Source organism: Podarcis cretensis (genome assembly GCF_951804945.1).
Source record: "Podarcis cretensis genome assembly, chromosome: 5".
In the NCBI taxonomy this organism is placed as follows: Eukaryota; Metazoa; Chordata; class Lepidosauria; order Squamata; family Lacertidae; genus Podarcis; species Podarcis cretensis.
In genome coordinates this window covers 36655248-36679489 of record NC_137174.1, presented here as the reverse complement: position 1 = coordinate 36679489, position 24242 = coordinate 36655248, and the positions used below count along the sequence as shown (strand labels likewise).

At 42.0% G+C, this 24242-nt stretch overlaps 1 protein-coding gene and 1 long non-coding RNA gene across 2 annotated transcripts in view; both read left to right on the top strand.

Annotated features, from left to right (window-relative positions):
* LOC307216359 overlaps window positions 1-24242 on the top strand; it is a 119470-nt gene that overhangs the window by 94884 nt on the left and 344 nt on the right. The gene's annotated exons all lie outside the window — the stretch shown is intronic.
* Window positions 9081-24237, top strand: LOC307217410 (putative lysosomal acid lipase/cholesteryl ester hydrolase; the record flags this gene model as incomplete). The annotated part of the gene is made up of 8 exons (XM_079978563.1): window positions 9081-9092; window positions 10145-10268; window positions 12877-13075; window positions 14248-14354; window positions 15232-15410; window positions 19788-19988; window positions 21940-22011; window positions 23209-24237. The coding sequence occupies 8 exons, from the start codon at window positions 9081-9083 to the stop codon at window positions 23440-23442; spliced, it is 1128 nt and encodes a 375-aa protein (XP_079834689.1). The 3' UTR covers window positions 23443-24237.

Below are 24242 nucleotides of genomic sequence, written 5' to 3'. Positions count from 1 at the left end.
ATGGTGCATGGTCACTTACCAGTGATACTTTGTAACTGGTCTGTAACATTTTTAGCTGGGAGTTACTGCTTTTGTAACATGTATCAAAAAAGAGAGAAGCTGCCCCAACCTTTCCCTAATGTTTGAAAACAAGAATACAAATATCTAGCCAGTTTCGCAACATTGCTTGTTGGGGGGCGGGTGGTGGAATAAATCTGTATGTTTAGGGAGAAGACCAATGCGTTGTGGGTTCCTGTGTGGGTTCCACTGTACAATTCTATGGTTCCATACGTGCAGAACTGGTATTATGGGGTACCTGTAAAATGCAACAGGGCTGGGTCAATAGATCAAACTGCTGGAGTGGACATATACAGTATGGGGAAAGGCAATCCTGGAAGTAAACTCCCTAGCTGAAACGGGCTTTATACAGTATACAGTACTAATAGCGATACCTTGAGCTAGGCCTCGTAGCAAATGGGGAAGTAGCGCTGATCTTCCGCCGCAGGTGTTCTATGCTGACAGGATCTCATTCATGAAAGCAGCACGTTGTAATACACAATCCAATGCAAACTTAGCGGGGAATAAGGGTCATCGAAAGCCACGGGACTTACAGTGGTACCTCTGGTTACGTACTTAATTCGTTCCGGAGGTCCGTTCTTTGGGTTTCCCAAATCTCCCACTACAAACATCTCCCATGTTTACTCCGATGACTGCCGGGCAGGTGGGGTGAAGTCACCTTGCAGTTGTAACCATCCTCAGTCAGAAGCCACCCCCATTCAGTTTGTAATGTGGCCTGCAATTGCAGCCTTGTAGGAATGATAATCTCACCACTTTAAAGGGAAACTTTATTTTATAGCAACCATTTTTTAAAAAAGTGTTTGACGTTTCATTATGCTTTTATGGGTTGGAAGCCACCCGGAGTTGCTGGGGCAACCCAGCCAGATGGGTGGGGGTATAAATAATAAAATTATTTGATTGGAGGACAGTTACTAGACAATAAAATTATTTGATTGGAGGACAGTTACTAGACAATTATTTGATTGGAGGACAGTTTGACTTTTTAATGTAAATGGCACAATTCTTCACACATCTACTCCGAAGTGACTCCCTCTGTGTCTTAATGGGGCTTATTCCTGAATAACTGAGCATAGAATCACAGCCTTGAACAACTGAATTCATTCTCCCCCTCCCTTTTATTGATGCATCAATAAATAATATAGCATTTAAAATAGGTCTGTTAAAACTTCAGTGTGTCATCATGGGACTCTTCTGCTACTTTCCAGAATCGCGTTACCAACAGATTACATAAATGCTGCTTAAAACAGGTTCTAAACCCATGTGACATAGATAATAGCTGTTGTCACAACTGTAAGAACTTGATGGTTAGGCAACACAGTGCATGGCAGCCATACAAAAAATAATATTGGAAGCTTTGGGCTTTGTTGGACAATAGTTACTGCTTGAAGTTGAGATGTGTCTCAACAGGTTTGCTCAAAAATAACTTTCATCATTCAGCAGAGCTTGCTCTCAAGTAAATGTGCGTAGGATTTTAGCCTTATTTTTTTTAATCTTTCCTTTTATCACACCTTTCCTAGAAAGAGCTCAAGGCATCATACGTGCCCCTCTCCACCACATTCCAAATTAAGTCACATATTCGAGCAAAGTGAGCTCCAGTTTCCAAAAGCTACCACATTTGTTACTAAACCTATGCAATTTCAGCCACAATTGAATGCTTAACAACACGGGGGGGGGGGTGTGTGTGTCAAGTTTTTGGTCCTCCAGATGCTGCTGGAAATTGGGTAAGGCCAAACTAATCATATTAACTGGAGAGAACTGGCTGGGGTTCCCCCACCCCATCCAGGAAAGCACTGTCTGTTCTTGACGAACAGTTAGTTGCAAGCTATGTAAGCCATGTTATCTGCCATTTCTTTCTGTGAAATATAATATAGCTTTCAGTGCATCTTTTTGACAGTTGGTTTAATCTAGCTGTGTGGAGGACCAGTCTTGTATATTTGTGCTGAAAGATGGATTTGTTTCCACACAGATCAAGGATGTGGTTCCTCATAAGAGGGGCAGGTTTGGTCCAAGCCCTTGTTACTTCAAAAACACTTCCAAGAAGAAAATACCTGGATCCAGAAGCTGCTATGAATATTGTAAGCTATTTATCTTTTTGTGTTGTATTTGCTTTAGTTAAGGCATATTTGGCAACAAGTGCTGGATTCTACAACTATTCCCTCTACCTATGCTATCATCTCTCTATCTATCTATCTATCTATCTATCTATCTATCTATCTATCTATCATCCGTCTATCTATCTATCTAGTTTCAAAATACTATTCCTGCCATCCAAATACAAATGCTCAAGGCAGCTTACAACATGTTTTCTTCTTCTTTTCCCTAAGCAAGTCCGAAAGGGTTACCAATCTGTGCTCTAGTACGGTATATTGCAATTATTCAACAAAAGGCAGAAAAGTAATTTTGTAGCCCACCGAGACCCTGAGCGATATTCAGGTGGTCAGGGGTTGGGAACCACTGCCAGCACAACAACACAACAGCAGAAATAGGCTGGGCTACAACAGAAGGCTCATAGTTCCAGCAGGGGGAGACAGGTGCCAGGAAAGTTCTCTGCCCTTGAATATCACACTTCCCTGAAAAGCCAGAGCAAGCTGCGCAGCTCTCGCTCTTGCTATTCTGGCTTCAGTGATAGCTGCACAGCGCCTCTTCAGCGAAGCGGGAGGAGGAACAGAAGGGGCTCCGTAAGGGCTCCCTTCCATTCCTCCTCCTGCTTCACTGGGAAGCCAGCAGAACAAGAGGTGCTGCACAGCTCTTGCTCTGCTGGCTTCAGCAATAGCTGCGCAGCCTGCATTCACTCCATAAGATGCACACACATTTCCCCTTTTTAGGAGGAAAAAAGTGCGTCTTATGGAGCAAAAAATATGGTATATTTTTCTCACAGTCTAGCTGGGACATCAGTCCAGGCCATGCTTCACTGGGCTCAGGTAGCACCTAAATCCTCAGTTATGTTAAAATAAGTTTTGTGTATAGATTTCAGCTTTAAATGGCTGATCATATTCATGAGAACAGGCTGATAAAGAGGTGCAGGACTTCTTTGACCACATATGGCACATGTCGTGGACTTGTGACAGTGAAGATCTGTATATGGATCTGTATTTCCTCTGCCCGTGAGAATTTGAGTGTTTTTGTAGAGAGCTATTGGAAATTGGCTTGTTTCTTTGAGCCATCTGGAGTTGTCTCTTCCTAAATGTGGCTTGCCATGAACCTCTTCTCTGTTTAGGATCAATTGTGGTACTGTAGGATGATCCTTACGGCTCTGGTGGCTGCAGTAGGGTTTGAAGGAGTTGCTCTTTCTGACTCTGATTTTGTGACTTGGGCTGCCATCCTAGACATGCTTCTCTGGGAGTAAGTCCCATTGAACTGTTTGGAATAGGCACAGAGAGATTTGTGCTGGTGGGGCTCTGTTTTCTCCACCACTTTCCCCTAGGGAAACCTGATCTTTAGTGCTGAATCGGAACAAATGGCAATCAGGTGTTCTGCAGATTGTCATTTGTTGTGATTAATAATAATAATAATAATAATAATAATAATAATAATTTATTATTTATACCCCGCCCATCTGGCTGGGCTTCCCCAGCCACTCTGGGCGGCTTCCAAAACAATATTAAAATACTATAATACATCAAACATTAAAAGCTTCCCTAAACAGGGCTGCCTTCAGATGTCTTCTAAAAGTCTGGTAGTTGTTGTTCTCTTTGACATCTGGTGGGAGGGCGTTCCACAGGGAAGGTGCCACTACCAAGAAAGCCCTCTGCCTGGTTCCCTGTAACTTGGCTTCTCGCAGTGAGGGAACTGCCAAAAGGCCCTCGGTGCTGGACCTCAGTGTCTGGGTAGAACGATGGGGGTGGAGACGCTCCTTCAGATATACTGGACCAAGGCCATTTAGGGCTTTAAAGGTCAGCGCCAACACTTTGAATTGTGCTCGGAAACGTACTGGGAGCCAATGTAGGTCTTTCAAGACCGGTGTTATGTGGTCTCTGTGGCCGCTGCCAGTCACCAGTGTAGCTGCCGCGTTCTGGATTAGTTGTAGTTTCTGGGTCACCTTCAAAAGGTAGCCCCACGTTTATAGCTAAAGAGCAGGTTTTCCGGGGAGGGGGCAGTGAGGCAAAGGCAAAACCACTCAGACCTGTACCTAGAAAGTGCAGGATAAACAGAAAACTTCTTTTCTGTGTACGGGACAAGAGGAAGTATGGACAAGCCCTTAGACTACAGTCCTAAATACACTTTGAAATGGCTCTGTTTAAGATTTTTATTCCTGTATGTCAGGATTGGGCAACCTATTTAGCTCCACAGGCCAGATTCTTATTAAGATAAGTTTTATAGGCCAAAATTAAGAGCGGGGTAGGGCCACACATTTGTCAATAACCTGATGTAACAACGAATGACTTCAAAACACTTTGCACAATGCTCTTGAAACAATTCTCTCTCTGTTTTAGTTGAAGATTCCAATGCAAACCTCTTCCTGATTCATCTGAATGAAAACTCCTTACTCATTCAGGATCTGATTTACATGGGATCCCACTCACCAGCTGGCTTATCCTTAAGTATCCCTAAGTAATGTGGGAGTCCCTAAGTAAAATAGGAGACATAGGTGAATGAGCAATATAGAAGAACACCAAAAGCTTTAATAAGACCTGCTGCTTTCAGATGGTTTTTTGTATCTTTGTATCTTAGGGACAACAATGTCCCTAAAGCTAGTTACATAATTTTCCCATAGCAGTTAGTCAGATGAATGATATTTGGGTGGAAGGCAAATTGGAGGAGAATGGGAACAGTGCGGCATGTGATGAACATAGGGCGGAATGGAAGATGATGTCTTCTTACATCCATAGGTTTTATACATGCCCTTTGAAAAAATGTAGAAAGAAATGAGGTGAAATCCAGTAACTCTGCAGTTCTGTCTCAGGATTCCCCCTCCCCTTCTTGTACATTTGTCCAGTGGAAAATAAACAAAACTGGTGGGACATGGAGGAACACAAAGATGGGTATTTCGTGTCATCAGTCAATGACATTGAGCTAGTTTGCAGGTAATGGTAAGCCAAACCATGGCTTGGTGTGAATGCTGGTGTGGGAGGGTTCCTAGAGAGGAGCACATGGCCTCTGCATACCTCCCTTTGATCTCCTACTGAGCTAAGCCATAGTTTGTCTTTCCCAAGACACTCAATGAGTTGTAAATCCAAGAACAAACCTTGGTTCCACAGCTTGTGGTTTGTTTGGAGTGAGGCAGAACAGTACATACCCGGGATGTGTAATTAATGTTAAGCAAACTATGGCTTACCTCACAGCAGAGCAGCAACACCGGGACCAGAGAAAGTTCAGTGCCCTCTTTAGCAGGTTGCACATTCATTCTGTGTCATAGTTGAGCTTAGTGTCACATGTAAGTCAGTTCATTTCTCCAGAATGCCCAGAGAATGTACAAAATGCAGTTCACATATGGACATGCCCTAAGGCCTGTTGAAATATATTAACTGGGTAATGTACACAATTTATTCTTTATGGTTGGATTATGTTCTCATTCTTCACAACACCATGTGAATCTGCACAATGGTAATTTCTTATGCACGTTAACTGCTCAACTTACATTCATCTTAACATATATGTGCTTGTGTGTGTTTGCTTTGATCGGGAGGTCTTTGCAGAGTTATAAACAATGAACTGTTTTTAAAATGGTTATTTCTCCCTTCTCTTTTAGTCAACACCACCTTTCTGCAATGTAAAACAGATGACTGTTACAACAGCTTTCTGGAGTGGTGGTCATGAATGGCTTGCAGACCAAAGGGCATTGCCCTGCTGCTACCTCAAGTCCCAAACTTAGTTTACCACAAGTATATTCCTGAATGGGAACATCTGGATTTCATTTGGAGCCTTGATGCCACACATTGCATGCACATAGAGATAAATGAGTTAATGCAGAAGTATCATTGTGTCATCTCTGGAGCTCGGATCCTGAAACATTCCTTCAAGAAGCTAGCACTCTCAGTCTATGGCGAAGACGATGATGACTACACACAGGTCCTGCTTTCCAAACACAATGCATTCCCAGGAAATCATTTGTTAGGTGAGCATTTGCATAATGAACTGATGATTTTCATTATTTCCTATGGAAGCATTTCTAATCCATGCTTTCTGCCTCAGACTGCTGCAGCTAATCAGCAAAAGCCAAACAAAAGAAAAACTGACTTGTCCGATCTCTGTCCCTCCCTCCTTACTTTTTTCCTGAAATGGCTGCTACCAACCTGCAAATCACAAATAGGTAAAGAATTGGGAAACTCCAGCTGTTTGGATATCTGAATCAGCCATTTGTGTAGCAAGGTTTGGGTATTATTCTTTGTGTTTGGCTAATTGAGATTTCAGATAATGACCATTCCAATAGTGGGTAATTAAAAACAACACCATCACTATGGAAAGAAGTCCCTGCCATCTTAAATACATAAAATATTCTAAGTTGTCTATGTGTGGTTTAGTAATCCATCAGACACTTACATTTTTACATTGCTCTTAGGTATTTAGATTCATACATCTTGGATGGAAGTATTGAGATGGTATTCTCATCACAGTAGGAAATGAAGTGCTTTCCACTAAACTTGTATAGTAATATATATCTGAAAGTAAATCTGATATCCCCAAACTCTGTTATGGAGAATGGGATTGAGACAAGTTCTTATTACAGTGGTACCTCGGGTTAAGCACTTAATTCGTTCCTGAGGTCTGAACTTAACCTGAAACTGTTCTTAACCTGAAGCACCACTTTAGCTAATGGGGCCTCCTGCTGCCGCCACGCTGCTGGAGCACGATTTCTGTTCTCATCCTGAAGCAAAGTTCTTAATCTGAAGCACTATTTCTGGGTTAGCGGAGTATGTAACCTGAAGTGTATGTAACCTGAAGTGTATGTAACCCGAGGTACCACTGTGATTTGAAAGCTATTTTTAGGAAGCTTTTTAAAAACAAGATGTTGTGTGATAGTCAACTTAAGTTTTACTCAGAGTAGTCCCATTGACAATAATGAACACAATCATATTGGGGGCCACCCCACTTCCCATAACAGAGTTAGCAAGACCAGTTTTTCACACAGACAACTGGGAAACACTGGCCTGCGAGCGCTCCAATTGGAGAACAGCCTTTACCAAAGGTGTCATGGGTTTTTAAGATGTTTGAACTCAGGATGAAAGGGAGAGGAAGGCACGTTTGGCAAACCCTCACCATGATCAACTCCCGCCCCGAAACCTATGTCCCCACTGTGAAAGAACGTGTGGATCCAGAATTGACCTCCACAGTCACTTGCGGACTCATTGTTAAAACCGTGTTTATGTAAGACAATCTTACTCGGCTACAAGTGATCACCAAAGAAGGAGCAGAGTAGTGGTTAACATACTGTGGTTCTTCACATCCTACAGCTCCTTTCTATTTGCGATGACTCTTGGCACAATTTGTGAATGGATTATTATTAATCTTAATCACATGAAAATATTTAAAAAAGAAAAGGGAAAACTTTTATTCCTTAAATTCCTGCTTTATTCAGAAAATGTTTATATGTTTATCACTGCCAAAACACAACACTCAAACTATGACAGATACACTCCTTTGTTTTTTAAATGAAACACAGTAGGAAGTGCAATCCAAACCCCAGTTCCCTGGGAATTAGAGCAACTGAATTCAGTGGGGCGTCTAGTCATCTAGTCATCACATAAACAGTTCTAGATCAAGGGATGCTTTTCTTCCTTTCACAATATTAATTGCAAGTAACTTTTTATAAACACCTCTTTCAGGTAGGATTGAGGCAGTGCTTCATCATAGTAGTTGCTGTATTGATTACAGTCATGCAGAGAACCGGTGGATTCCACAATTCATTCATTCATTCAGGAAGCAGATCCATCTGAGTGATTGGGTGACGACCACCTCTCGGTGTTTTTTGCAGTTATCATGCAATCAGTTTTCTCAGAAAATGTCACAATGCAGAATGTCCAGTGTGGAGGTTAACCAAAGAGGAATATTCAAAGTGTCCCTTTTCATTGACCCAATATGTTGGCCAGCTCTACCTCCCTTTTAAATCAGAACCAGTGAGGGGCGGTGAAGGTCCTGTGTGAGTGTCTGGAGGCGGTTGGAGGATGGATGGCGGCTAACAGATTGAGGTTGAATCCTGACAAGACAGAAGTACTGTTTTTGGGGGACAGGAGGCGGGCAGGTGTGGAGGATTCCCTGGTCCTGAGTGGGGTAACTGTGCCCCTGAAGGACCAGGTGCGCAGCCTGGGAGTCATTTTGGACTCACAGCTGTCCATGGAAGCACAGGTCAAATCTGTGTCCAGGGCAGCTGTTTACCAGCTCCATCTGGTACGTAGGCTGAGACCCTATCTGCCTGCGGACTGTCTCGCCAGAGTGATGCATGCTTTGGTTATCTCCCGCTTGGATTACTGCAATGCACTCTATGTGGGGCTACCTTTGAAGGTGACTCGGAAACTACAACTAATCCAGAATGCGGCAGCTAGACTGGTGACTGGGAGCAGCCGCCGAGACCATATAACACCGGTCTTGAAAGACCTACATTGGCTCCCAGTATGTTTCCGAGCACAATTCAAAGTGTTGGTGCTGACCTTTAAAGCCCTAAACGGCCTCGGTCCAGTATACCTGAAGGAGCGTCTCCACCCCCATTATTCTGCCCGGACGCTGAGGTCCAGCGCCGAGGGCCTTCTGGCGGTTCCCTCATTGCGAGAAGCAAAGCTACAGGGAACCAGGCAGAGGGCCTTCTCGGTAGTGGCGCCCGCCCTGTGGAACGCCCTTCCAGCAGATGTCAAAGCGATAAACAACTACCTGACATTCAGAAGACATCTTAAGGCAGCCCTGTTCAGGGAAGTTTTTAACGTGTGATATTTTACTGTATTTTTGGTTTTTATGGAAGCCGCCCAGAGTGGCTGGGGAGACCCAGCCAGATGGGCGGGGAATAAATAATAAATTATTATTATTATTATTATTATTATTATTATTATTATTATTATTATAAACTTCAGATGGCTGTGACTAGAAGGATAACAATGTGCCTAAAGGTAAAGGTAAAGGGACCCCTGACCGTTAAGTCCAGTTGCGGATGACTCTGGGGTTGTGGCGCTCATCTCACTACACTGTCCGAGGGAGCTGGCGTTTGTCTGCAGACAGCTTCCAAGACATGTGGCCAGCATGTCTAAGCTGCTTCTGGTGAACCAGAGCAGTGCATGGAAACACCATTTACCTTCCCACCAGAGTGGTACCTATTTATCTACTTGCACTTTGACGTGCTTTCAAACTGCTAGGTTGGCAGGAGCAGGGACCGAGCAACAGGAGATCACCCCGTTGTGGGGATTCAAACCACCTACCTTCGGATCAGCAAGCCCTAGGCTCTGTGGTTTAAACCACAGTGCCACCTGCGTCCCCCCAACAATGTGGCTAGGTGAGTGCAAAAGGGTTTAGTTGCACTGGGCACCGAGCTTCTGGTGTACTGCAACAACAACATCCAATGGAAGGCAAGAGACTACGTGTGTGTGCACTTGGTTTTGGCACTGCACAGGGCAGCACTGAAATTTGAGATGCCAAGGTCTGCCACTGCAGTTGCTGACTGATTGATGCTTGGTACTCTCAGCTGCTACGCTAAACTAGTTTTTACACCTTGACTAACCTATTTTTAAAAACTGAGCTTGCAGTCCTATCTATGCTTGCTTGCATAGGAGTCTACTCCTAGAGGGTCAAACTCTCTTTGTCCCCCTATAAAATATTTGAGGAGGCTGGGCTCCTCCAAAGTTGATGGCCATGGCCGTTCAAATGATGTGCATGTGTTGCATCTTGTGATCAATTATGTGAGTTGGGGCTTACATGGGCCCCTCAATATTATTTTTTTCCAGGTTGGCACCCATGCTTGCCTGGAAGAATGTCACATGGAATTCAGTGGTTCCATAGGCTTATCCTGGGAGTTGGGCAAGGCCAAGCCAACCATATCATTGCATTGAATCCCCCCCCCTTCCTGGTAGGTGTTGACAAACAGTGGCAAGCTATTTAAGCCATTTTACCTGCCATTTCCTTCTGTGGATTATGAAGTGGCATTCAGTACACTGATGGCTGCTTCTAGTTTTGTGGCAAAATTATTTCTTTCAGAGGCTATCCCAGTGAGGAATATGAAGTGGTGACACATGATGGGTATATCCTGAGTATTAATATAATTCCTCGTGGGAAAAGAAATCAGTCAAACAAGGGTGAGTTTTGTTTGGAGTTATAATTTGTATGTATGCATATATACAAATTCTCAATAGTGTGGGGAATTTTCATTATAATTATAATACGACAATTCCTTGCTTTGCAAAAGTTTGACTTATTGCATGAACACATAGTGAATTTGTTTGGTAATGTGTGACTATTCTTATGATTTCTGAGTATGTCTTTGTTCTATTTTTCCTATAAATTTGAAAGAGATAGGCCTTATAAATTGATGAGGTCAAGCATATTTTACTCTTTTCCTGAGCTATTAGAGAAATGGAAAAGTATGGTGGCAGGGAGAAAGGAAAGCTAGAGTAAGTGGTTCACAGTCCACGTTGACTGCAAGTCATATGAATTGTTGTGATATTTTTTATCTATTTTAGTTTTTTGTGGGAGTTGATTTAGTTTCAAAATAGTGTTTTTGTATTCATCACAGATATATCTGCTTCAGCCATTCATAGAGGGTCACTGTTTTATTTTTTAAAAAAGGAGTGAGAACCTAGTTCACTGTGGAGATGGAGGCACTGCCAGTTTGGTTGCCCAATGCCTTTGTGTGTGTTCTATTCAGCTTTTCTTGAGGAGGAAGGAGTGAAATGAGATAGAGAACCTGAGGGCGAGTAGAGGGTGACATGACATCTGAGGAGTAAAGGTGGTGCAATGAAGTACGGGCCCCTGGACTGAGTCAAGTATCAATTGTAAGATTAAAGAGGGAGTGAAGCTGAACAAATAATCATGAACCTTATCATCCACTGCAATGTAAAATTAGCTTACATATTTGGTCTGCTCTAATAAAGAAGCAGTAAATGGTACCAAAGGGAGGAAAGAAAAAGTGTATGATTTCAAGGCTGGTGCTCTGGTTCCTCACACTTCTAGTCAAATGAGAGGAACATTGAATTGATGTTATATGCTGATTCTTAAAAATACCCCAGTCTTGCTACTGTCTACTTATAATCCATTAGGTAAAGACCTTGTTTCTCAAATCTATAAAGTATTAAACTCTCAAATGCTGCCACCCCTCATAACTCTAATGGCACGATGCGAAAAAGATTTCTGTGAGCCATTAGATGATACTTTATGTAACAGAATCTGGATAAAACTCCCTTTAAAGATGTTTATGTAAGATTCCAGGGAAATGCAATCAAATTTATACTCATTATTATTGAGTAAACTGACTAAAAACGTATTAGTTATATGTTCAAGAATTTGTATTGCCACTGGCTGATTTATGCACATGTGGTAGCAATACTCCCAAGTATTTTTTTGTTTGGGAAATAACTTTTTCATGAAGCAAACCTTATCACAAAACAACGTATCACTTTGAATCCTAAAATAGCACTTCTATCATATTAGGCAGAAACTGTTCAACAACTTTCCCACAAATATCTCATTAGTGATCTGATGACCACAGCGTGGCTTGCTATTGCAAGGTATTGGAAGTTTCTAAAGTCAGACTTGCTTTGAGATCTGGATCTCACCACTTAGATAAGAAAACAACTATGTTTCAATCAACCTGGTATAGTTTTTTTTAAAAAATACGCAACATTGATAGAACATGGTTATAGGAATTGGAGAACACATGACTGTTTGTGGAATGATACATTAGTTTAAAAATTGAAATAACTTAATGTTGTTGTTTAGTCACTTAGTCGTGTCTGACTCTTCATGACCCCATGGACCAGAGCATGCCAGGCACTCCTGTCTTCCACTGCTTCCCGCAGTTTGGTCAAACTCATGTTGGTAGCTTTGAGAACACTGTCCAACTATCTTGTCCTCTGTCGTCCCCTTCTCCTTGAGCCCTCAATCTTTCCCAGCATCAGGGTCTTTTCCAGGGAGTCTTCTCTTCTCATGAGGTGGCCAAAGTATTGAAGCCTCAGCTTCAGGATCTGTCCTTCCAGTGAGCACTCAGGGCTGATTTCCTTCAGAATGGATAGGTTTGATCTTCTTGCAGTCCATGGGACTCTCAAGAGTCTCCTCCAGCACCATAATAGTTAAATGCAGTTGAATAGACATTTGGTGCTTCTGTGGCAGGTTGCTGGAACGGTTCAATATTGACTGTTACGTCTTGTACAAATAAGTGAAAACAATAAAACATTTCTTTGGAGGGAGGGGACCTCTGACTTGATTTTCATATTGCATTCTGGAGTAATTCCTTCCAGACTCAAATTTCAGGCATGTGAAATTGCTGGCCATGCATGCTCTGTGTCCCTGTGCCCCAAGTTTATAGTAGGTGTTATACAGTAGCTTCCAGTGAAGTGGCATGTGTGGGGTACCATTGCTCTCCTGATTTCTCAACACTTCACTGGAGCTCATTGAGAGGAAGAGGGGAGATGCAGGGTTGGGGGAGCTTGGCCTGGTGTGGCAAGGAGTTGGGAGAATTGGATTGGCTGTGCCAATATGCACTGCTTCCTTCTCTCTCCGTAAGCACCAGCAACCCATTTGTTGGGAAGCCATGAGAGCAACAGTGCCCTACCTGCACCACTCCACTGGCTGCTACTTGCAATATGGAATGATAATGATGCCATTCAAGGTTCTGATGGATCACTGTCTTGTTGGAAAGAAACACAGAAGTTACCTCTTATAACTATACTTAAACGACTTCCATTTCAGATCCGAAGCTCGTAGTGTTTCTGCAACATGACTTGTTTTGCTCTGGCAGTAACTGGGTGGCAAATCTGGACAACAACAGCTTGGGCTTTATACTGGCTGATGCTGGCTATGATGTTTGGCTAGGAAACAGTAGAGGGAACACCTGGTCCATGAAACACATCAACTGTACTGTGGAGCAAGAAGAATTCTGGCAATTCAGGTAGAGGGAGCTTTCTAAACTTCCTTATGTGTTTCTGGTTCCTAGTCTTCCGTTTAGGATGATTAATCTGCCATGCTCTTTCACCTCTGTTTCAACACTGAACAGTGCCCTGAAAATACAAGATATGCAGGTATAAAAATAAATTTCCAAATAAATATAATTGGTAGTTTTTTCTTTAAACAAACAAACAGCATACATTCTTCAAGTGAATAATTATATGCTCTTATGAAGAATGGAAGATGGCAGGGTTCCCAAAAGATGTGTTCTACAGTGAGTTGGCTTCAGGCAGCAGGCCCATTGGCAGACCAACTCTGCATTACAAAGTTTCCTGCAAATGTGACAATGAAGGCTGGCAGTGTTAAACCCACTGTGTGGGAATCCCTTGCAGACAGTCATTCAGGTCATGCATCCACAGCAATGACTAGAGGAGGAATGACCACTGAAGGAGCATAGAAAGAAGTGCCATGGTATAGCTGCATCAGTACAACGTGATGCCCCAGCAGCAACAATATATGTGTATCAGATTCTGCATCCACAGCAGGCATTGTAACACTTTGACTTCACAGCACAAGGCACACTCTTTAATTGTCTTCTGAGACAGACGGGTGTCAACAGCAAAATGGAGCTGGATAACCCCAGCATAAAGGGATGAAATATGACTTTGGTGAGCTCTGCAGATGTTAGCCGCTTTGAGACTCCTTAGGGTAGTGATAAAGCGGGATACCACATCCAAACTTTTCTTCTTCTTCTTCTTCTTCTTCTTCTTCTTCTTCTTCTTCTTCTTCTTCCAACAGATCAGGTTAACTTTGGGTGCCATTAGATTTTATGTGGGAGGACCAAGTGTGATTCCTGCTGATTCCCAGTAAACTTACTAGGCCAGACATGGGGAGAGGGGAAGGGAGGGGAAGCTCACATCATAAATACTGTTACTCGTGAAATTGGCATTTTAAAAAACTTTAAAAAGGAGGATAAGTAATTGCTTAATCATAATTACTGTTTCACAAATGTTTATGAAATTGGTAGTTGATGAGTACATGGAGGAGGTGACCTCTTGTGTGCCAGATCCAAATCTGTTCTTGTATTGTGCTGGGTGGAGAACATGGCATGCTCGGCTTACACAATGTAGATCTCACTGCATATTCAAGTCTGTAAATATTCCTTTTCCTCTGCAGTTATGATGAAATGGCTAAATACGACCTTCCAGCTTCTAGAAATTTCATCCTGAGCAAAACCAGACAGGAGAAAATATTTTATGTTGGTCATTCCCAGGCCACAATGGGTAGGTTTGAAGGCTTCTTAAACACACGTTGGCCATTGTAATAGCTACACATTTATTTCTATGGTTGGTGTTGTATATTAATTTCAATACAGATCTTGTTTATGGTACAGAGATTTCACTTGGAGCCTATGGAAACCTATGGAGAAGCATCATGAATAACAATCTCTGTGTAGGTTTCCTACATATTCCTATTTAGTAATGCTTCCCATAAAAGTAATGTTTCAAAGCTGCTATGGACTGACAAAAAGTGGTATATGGAGTATAATAATCCCTACACACCTTAACTGTGTTTTTTGTTTGCTTTGGTTTACCTGAGTTTCCCAGTCTGGGTGTAACAGGAAGCTGTAGTTTAACAACCCCTGGAAGTATTGCATTAAGATCCCCAAGAGAAGGGGAGAAAAGTGTAGGCTGAGTGTGGGTACCTTGTTTGAGGGGTCCAGGAGGTTGAAGCCCATGGGGGATTGATGGGCCAATACACTTCTCCCAAGCTGTGCTGGGTTGTGGAACCCAGTCCATGTCAGGGTGACTCAGCACAAGGTCCACCCGACCAGGTTTCTATCAGATAGCAGGCAGGCTGCCTTTATGCTGGATACTTGCCCAGTGCCTTGGCCATGCTTACTCTTTCCTATAATCAATAAAGTTGTGGTTTAATTCAACCCAGTACCAGTCTCGGTGTCCATTCTTTAGGCACTCCCTGTACTGGCCATGGCCATCATGTGCCTGTGATGGCAAACACTTCTTCACAGGCCTTACAATACTGTGGACTTTACTGTTTTTGTGAGCTAATTTTGTATTCTTCAGTATTTATCAAGACTACATTGGTTGTTATATTCATTTTTCTTCTATTTCTGTTTCTATCTTCCATCGTGTTTCATAGCATTCATTGCATTTTCAACCATGCCACAACTCGCCCAGAAGATAAAAATATTCTTTGCATTGGCACAACTAGTCACCGTGAATTATTTTCCCAACCCGATAGCAACTAAGCTCCTTCAGATTTCTGACAACACGATCAAAGTATGCATTTTGTACCCATCATTTGACCTGAGACCATTTGTCATTCTCATAGACACCTAAACTAGCTAATGCTGCAACTTTGTATCAGGGTGTTGTATTAACTACTCTGTACCCAGGACTACCAGTATTTTGTAGTAAAAAAATGAGGTGCTCATTTTTCCATCTTGCTGTGTCCTAACAGTATCTGCTGTGGGTAACGAACAAAGGGGTGCTGGTATAAGAACAACCCTCATACCTATGTTTGCATTCAGGGCCCACATTAAAGGGTTTGGTACAGGTAACTCCACATTTATGCATGCTCTATTTGAGTGCGGCCATGCACCCAAGGAACCTGCAAGTGGATCTCAGAAATGGGGAGCACCCTGAGAGTCCTCCTGGCTTGAGAGTAGACCCTTCCCAGCGCCTGACGAGGATATCCTCTTCAGGCTCTGGGGAGGGTCTCCTTGAGAGCAGGAGGCCTCCCTGCTTAACAGCTGGCGTGCGGAGTAGCTCGGCAGCAGACAGGCTGACAGGCTAACAGGCAGGGAAAGTTCTTCCCCATGCTCAGCTGATCTGATACAGATGACTCCCTGTTGATGGGGAAGATCCATGAGGATCTTGACAGTATGGTGGCATTTAACCCTTTTTTCTGGACTCAAAAATACTTGCTGATCATGTTGGAGCCTGTTTGGTTGGGGTCCTGAGTTGGCCAGTGCTCCCCTCCTCCTGTTTTGAGCTCAGTGACCCATTCCACAACATTGTAACACGGTCAGTTTTATTCCCAGATTAGAGTCCTGTAGGTGGGAGGATTGAGAATGAGAAATTTTGGGTTGTTTAAAGCCACCTGGTGGCTCAGGGGATATTTGATCACCTTGGGGGCTTTATGATTCACAACTCACCCTTGGCTGTTATTGCTACACTACTGCTACCCTTGGCAAAAGCAGACTGAATGCTCCGTTCAGATTCCTTGGAAGGGCTCCAGTTGCACATTGCATACATGCCAAGATGCACTTTAACTCTTAGACAGCTGTAATTAATTTCTATGCTCCCCTTCAGGTAGAGAACAGGGTGGTTTACAATATAAAACCACAAAAATACATACCATAATAACAAACAAAAACAAAACACCATTTAAAAGGCCATAGATTATTTAAGGGGTATTCTGGCACCAACAAGCCAACCCACATATATGATACATCCGGAATCAATAAAGTTTTGGCCAGTTTCTAAAATCCCATAATTTTGTCTTGTCCAGTTTGTTCCCTTTTGGGGCTGAGGCCTTGCTTGGTGGTGGTGGTGGTGGGGTCACCGTGAGTGGGCAATATTTTTTGTGGTATTTTGTTGCTACTTGATATTACTTGATATTATTAGATATTAGATATTACTTGATATTATTAGACGTACCTCTAGGAAAACAGGCTTGAATAACAAAATGACCTATGTACTCATGTTTTTCTTTTGGCAGGGAATATTTGGAACTAAGCAGTTGTTACCTCAAAGCAACACACATGGCTACTCATGTGTGTAACCGTTTCTTAATTGATTATCTCTGTAGCAGTCTTATGTGCCTATCAACTGGCTTTAATATGAAAAACCTAAATGTGGTAAGATTTCTGACTACTTAATAGGAGGTAGAGAGTGTGATCTAAAGAAAATAAGTGTGTGGAGGCATCTCTGAAATGATAGCCACTACAACATTCGTAACTTAATTACTCCAGGACAAAATGAGCTTGAGGCAGCTCCCAGATGACTGCTTTATTGAGTACTAGTACTGTACTGCTCAGGAATTTGAAGAAACTAATTTAAAAATGTGATTTTCAAATGGATAGTGTAATTTGTGATTGGGGGGAGTGTACACACAGACACTAAACTAGGGCTACCTACTGAAGTCGGGCAGGGCGTGAACTGGCCCAAATTATTTGCTTGGATGGGGGAGGAATGTTTGATTTGGTTTAAATTGGGCTGCCTTCTTGATTCAAGCTGGTGCCCTGCATCCAAACTAAGATGAAGATATATCAACCTCATGAGTCCTCATACCTTCTGATCGGCAAGTCCTAGGCTCTGTGGTTTAACCCACAGCGCCACCGGTGTCCAAATCAGCATAGTTTGGGCAAAGTCAGCCATTCTGTTTGAAAATGGCACCTGCATTCAAACATTGATGAAGACCCCCCCACCCCCACATGGGAATCCTTATGCCAAGTTGGCAACAATATCTCTAGAGGTGACCAAACCTGTGACCAAAAAATGGGTGGTCTCCGTAGAGGGTCTGTGTATGATGACTATAAATTAAAAGATGGATTCGTTGATGGTGTCTCATTCGCTGGGTGCAACTTGCAAGGGAAGGGTAGTCTTTGCTACAACTTGTGGTTTTGATTTATACATTTGCTCCTTTGGGATTTTTGTTTTGTCCCTAGTTGGGGGTCGCAATGCTTCCCCAGCAGGTGTCTTAGCTTTGCTGAGATCCATTAATGTGCAGAGGGGCCATTAAGAGTTACAAGAAGGCTGTGACATCCTTGCCACAATGATGCAACATGTCTATAGCTAAGAGCATTCCTGAGTTCATAGTTCCTGATTAGTCCTGGAGTGCCCCTTAACTATGCTTGGTAACACAATTGGACATGACATTGGAGCAGGGTGGGGTGAATTCATGTCACACAGGAGGAATATACACAATGCAGTAGCCCACTGCAGCAATGGATCTTATTTGTCATGTCTGAATTGGTCCTAGTTGTACTGTATAATGAAAAGTATTATAGTTAGGGCTATAATCCTGTGCATAGTTACCTGGAAGTAAGCCTGGCTGAACACAGTACACTTTACTTCTTAGTAAATGTGCATAGGATTGCACTGTAAGTATTTTGGAATGTACAAAGTAAAAATGAATTTATTTTTTGGATCAGTTACATGCATTGCTCTAAGCGAATTTCCCTCTTGTTTGGTAACACAATATTGGGACTGGCAACTAGTTTAGAGTGTTAAGCTGATATCCATAAAGAGGTTCATGTAACTTCTACTTAAACAAGGATTCTTGCATGATATCCAGATTATGAGCTCTGGTGCACTGCTTTTGTTCAAACAAACCAAATGGAAGTGAAGTGGCTGTTGCACCCTTGTGATAAATTCGGCTAAGCGTTTTGCTCTTTCATACAGAGTTGAATCGAAGTATACGTATCTCACTGGCCAGCTGGGTCATCGGTTCAAAACATACTTCACAGGAGTCAGGTAGAATATTTAACAAATGTATTTAACAAATATATTTTGCTTTTATGCTAAAGGATTTAAAGCCAAATAAGATTTTTGTGTTTTTAAAGTTACCAAACAGTGGTATTTCACCAGCAACAGATATAATCATTCCCCCAGTGGATTTGTTCTTTTAATTGAAAATATATTTCCTCTGTATGTAGATGAACAAATATTAATTTTCTGTGGTATTTTGTTGACATGTGTTTTAATAAATAACCCAGGTGCTGTGAGTGCAACTGCAACCTTTGCCAACCTGCTTGGACTACAACTCCCATCAGCCAGGCCACGCTGGCTGGGGTTGATGAGAATTGTAGTCCAGAACATCTGGAGGACTCCAGGCTAGTGAAGGCTATGTGTTGTAGCATTAGGCAGACCAAGAAGGGCTATGATTTGGGAGTACATGGCCTTGAATGTAGTCACTGGTAACGTCTGCATGGCCCTGTGAAAAGAACAGGGTTGGGGAATCCTTTTGACACCACAGGGCAGTTTTTTATCAGGATTAGTTTCATCCCGGTGGAGTACAGGATCAGGTTTAAGGTGCTAATTTTAACCTTTAAAGCCCTATACGGCCTAGGACCCTTGTACCTACGGAACCACCTCTCCTGGTATGTCCCACAGAGGAACTTACAGTCTTCAAACAAAAACATCCTGGAGGTCCCAGTCCACAGAGAGGCTAGGCTGGCCTCAAACACGGCAAGGGCTTTTTAGGCTGTGGCTCCGATCTGGTGGAACGTTCTGTCACAAGAGACTAGGGCCCTGCGGGACATCTTTCCACAGGGCCTGCAAGACAGAGCTGTTCCACCAGGCCTTTGGCCAAGGCACAGCCTGACCCCCTCCTTTGGTAATTCTTCACAGAACTCTAGCTCAATGGTTGCCATCAATTTGATTTGAACTGATTTTATAATGAATTGATTTTAGAATGCTATATTACTTTACTGTTGTTAGCTTCAGCTGGGGAGGGCGGGATATAAATAAAATATTATTATTATTATCATAGGCCACATTTAACAGCAGGGTGGGGCCGCCTACCTGTCTATTACCTGATGTAACAATGGAGGATTTCAAAGCATGTTGCAAGTCCCTCCCTTTAGTGTTAGTTTGGGATTCTGATGCAAACCTCTTGCTGATTTGTTTTCCCAAGTCTTTCAATGAAAACGCCTCTCTGAGCTGCAATCTCAGCTGGTTAGTAGGTAGGAGTCTTTGGAGAAAGTGTGTGGGCCAACCTGGGTCCCCTGGCAGAATAAGGTTGTCTTGTGGAGTGAAAGTTTCACTTCTGCACAAGGGGTTACCCGAGCTACTTATCCATGTAATCTAGCTGCCGGGAGCAGAAAGGAAAATTCAGATTACATGACAAAAAAATTTGCAGCCCATAAGTTAAATGAGAATTACTTCCAAGTAAGTGTAAATTAGACAACTCCTAAGTGGCAGTACACCTCTCCATCATTCTCAGTATAGCAAGTCAGTTAAGAATGAATAGTCTAGAAAACTGCAAAAGCTGAAATGATACCAGTGGCTTTTCGATATCTTTCTTTGGATGTTTACAACATTTTTTCTGGTCCATAAAGGGAGGAGGTTATACATTATTGCATAGCCTGAGTTAAAGCATGACTATTGATTCATTCACTAATCCCTGTTTATGCCCGGGGATATTCTAGATCCACTTCAGTTGGGATTTAGGCCCAGTTTTGGCACAGAAGCTGCTTTGGTTGCCTGATATGATGACTTCTGCTGGAGCTAGACAGGGGAAATGTGTCCCTGTTAATTCTCCTGGACCTCTCAATGACTTTTGATACCACTGACCATGGTGTCTTTTTGGAGCGACTCTGTGAGTTGGGGCTATGCAGCACTCACTCACTCTGTGAGTTGGGGCTTATGCTTTGCAGTGGTTCTGGTCCTACTTGCATGGTGATGCTTGGGAAGTGCTATTTGGTCCTGTGGATCCTTCAATGTGGGGTTCCTTAAGGTTTGATTTTATCCCCCATGGGATACATTCCCACTGAAGGAGCAGGTACATCACTTAGGGGTACTTTTGGATCCTTTGCTGTCACATGAGGCTTTGGTAGTCTTGGTGGTGAGGAGTGTCTTCCATTAGCTTCAACTGATGGCCCAGCTGTGACCCTATCTGGGCAGGGATAGCCTAACTTCAGTTGTCTATGCTCTGGTCTTCTTCCATCTGCCTTGCCCCACCCCCAGCCCTGGAAGTCCGCATAAGGAAGCAGTGCCTGGAGGAAGAACTGTGAAGGGAGAGACTTCATCAGGCAAGGCCTTCTTCCACCTGCCTTGCCTATTGTATTGCTTTATGCACTATGGCTTTCTGTTGTTTTATTGATTGTAGTTTAGAAATTATTTATTGTAATTGTTAAGGGTGGATTTCTGTTTAATTTTTATATGCTGATATTTAATACTATTCTATACTATTCTAATGAATATTGAATATTACTTTATTTGACGTAGGTTGCGTATTTTAAAGTTATGTTTTATTATCACATTTTTGTATTGCATTAGATTGTATAATTAGAATGTATTAGACTGCATTATTAGATTGCATTAGAATGTATAATCTACATTCTTTGTTTCTTCAGCTTGTAAACTGCCTTGAGTATTGTAAGATAGAAAGACGGTGTACAAATTAAAAGATGATGATGATCACCTATAGGTTACAATCCTGCAACATGTTACACCTGGGGGTGCCTTTGAAGACAGTTCAGAAACTTCAGTGGGTGCAGAATTCAGCAGCCAGTTTGCACACTGGGGCAAGACAGCTTGGGCAGATAACACCAATCCTGGCCCAACTGCAGTGGCTGCCAGTTTCTGAACCTAATTCATGGTACTGGTTTTGACCTATAAGGCCTTGAAGTGACTCAGTACCACTATACTCAAGGATTGCCTCTCCCCGTAGGAACTGACCCAGACCCTGAAACCATCATCTGAGACCCTTCTTCATGTGCCCCCTCCACAAAAAGTCTGGAGGATGGCAACATGAGAACAGGCCTTTTTTGTGATGAATGCACACTTGTTGAATGCTCTCTCCTGGGTGGCTCATTACTTATCTTTAGGCACCAGGCAAAAACTTCCCTCTTCTCCCAGGCTTTTGACTACCGTAATTACATCACCAATGGCCTTTTAAACTGGGTGTGTGTGTGTGTGTGTGTGTTCGTTCCTTTGTTTTTATGTTATGTGTTTTTGTGCTTTTATATTGTAAACTGAACTGTGTTCCTTGGATGAAGGGTGGTATAGAAATATTATTATTATTATTATCACCATCTTCAGCGGCATCGTCGTGGTCATCATCATCACCACCATATTCCCATTTGATTTTTCAAAATATGGTACACCTCTTTTTCAGTGTAAGAAGACTGGGAAGTTCAGAGGCTTTGACTGGGGAAGCAAGGAAGAAAACATGGCTCACCACAATCAAGTAAGAATTTCTCATTATTTGCATCTCTCTCTCTCTCTCTCTCTCTCTCTCTCTCTCTCTCTCTGTTTATATGAGGGTAGATACTGGTAAGGCTTGGCCATAGCTACTGGTGGGAAAAGCTGATATTCGTATAACACATGGTGGATAATATGAAGTTCCAATGTAAAACAAAAACGTTAAGAGTGATAAACTTAAATGACGTTTATAATCAGGCTGTATATATGTATATACAGAAAACATAATGGCTGTGATGCCCATAAATATGTTAGTAAAATCTATATTTAATTCCATAAACTGAACATATATCAAAAGAATATAACCACACCATGTGAAAAACTATGTAGTAATCTGAATAAAATGAAGCTTTTTGTACAGGTGTTTTTATACTTCTTCCATCATATTCTTTAGATAATTTAAATGCCTGCATAAGATGTTCTTAATGTCCTTCAATCAGACTTTCTGGATAAGTAGGTGTTTTGGTTTGTGAACTTTGCCTTGGAATAAGAACATGTTCCGCTTCCTGTTGAGTGTGTTCCATTTGTAAATTGAGTCCCCCACTGCTATGGAAAAGCACACCTTGGTTTAATAACGGACTTCTGGAATGGATTAAGTTCGTAAACCAAGGTACCACTGTGATTAAACTCCACATACAGGCAATGACCAATTTAAGCACTTTTCATTCACTTGTGACTATGCACACGCACATTGCGCCAAACCTAGACATCACTAGAAAAAGTGCAAAAATGGCCATAAAAGAGCCCAGAAAGTAAAAAAAAGAGGCACAAAAACAATGCCTAGCAATCCTAGGAGCCCTTGCACTGTCTGTCAATGCATGTGGAGAGTTGAAGTTTGAGCAAGGAGGTTTAGAGGGAGCAATTATGGTGGAATTTGGCAGTATTTGGAGATTATGCATAATGGCCAGACAATGTACAAAGGTCACTCAATCTATGCACATTCCCCTAGGCCTGCTGGAGCCTTTATATATATTAACCAGGAAATGTGCACAATTTCCTCTTCATGGATTATGTGCACATTCTCTATGATGCCTTGTAAATCTGCACAATTGTCCAGTTGTTATGCACATTAACTGCTCAATTTATATTCCCCTTATATGTGTGTTTGTTTTGATAAGGAAGTTTTTGCAGAGTCCTAAGCTACAATCTATTTTTTAAACAGTTATTTCCCCCTCTCTTTTAGGAAACAGCAGCTTCCTATGAAATTAAACAAATGACTATTCCAACAGCTCTCTGGAGCAGTGGAAACGACTTGCTTTCAACCCCAAAGGATGTTGCCTGGTTGCTGCCTCAGGTCCCAAACTTATTTTACCACAAGTTTATTCCTGACTGGGAACACATGGATTTCTTCTTGGGCCTTGATGCCCCACAGCGCTTGTATGAAGAGATAATTGAGTTTATGCAGAATTATGAGTGAGTTTGGGATCCTGAAATAGTCCTCCAAGAAACCAGCACTATGAGTCTGTGATGATGAGTGAAACTGCTACTACTTTGAAAAAATCACCATGGAAAGAAATCCCTATGTTTATAAATGCAAACACTATTACTAAGCTGTCTATGCAAAGTATGGAAATCCCTCAGGAAATAACATTTATGCACCACATATAATTATCTAAACCTGTATTTCCTGTTTTCCCTCTTTCACTACAACTTATTCACAAAGCTTCCCAAGCTACAAAAAAGTGGATAAAATAAAAAAGGAAGCCTTTAGACCCAATTTTGCCCCTTCTAAACTCAAACAGAGGTTTTACGTCCCCTTTTTCATTCACAAAAAACCATGTCTCTCAGCTGTGTGACTCTTTCTTCAGCCGCTTCAAAGGCCCCTGAAATTATCCATTTATTTATGTTAATTCTGGGGTCTTTCAAACTAAATCTCCTTTTTCCTTTTCTTCAGTTTCTTCCAAAAGCCCACCTCTTAATCCATATATAAATAAAAGTAAATTACACCTGCTCCAGTTTATATCTAGTCCCCGTCAGATCCAAATAAATAATAATAAAGAGAAATTAACCATCTATCTTGATGGCAAAAAAGCAGAAAACAGACAAAATTCAATTCAATCCCACAGTGTCAGTGTCTTTTAAATTGTAAAAAAGGAGCAAAGGAAATAAAAAATAGTCCTTAGAATATATATTAAAAACACACACAATGTCAATATCCCGCTTTCTTCTCAGTATGTTTCTGAGCATAATTCAAAGTGTTGGTGCTGACCTTTAAAG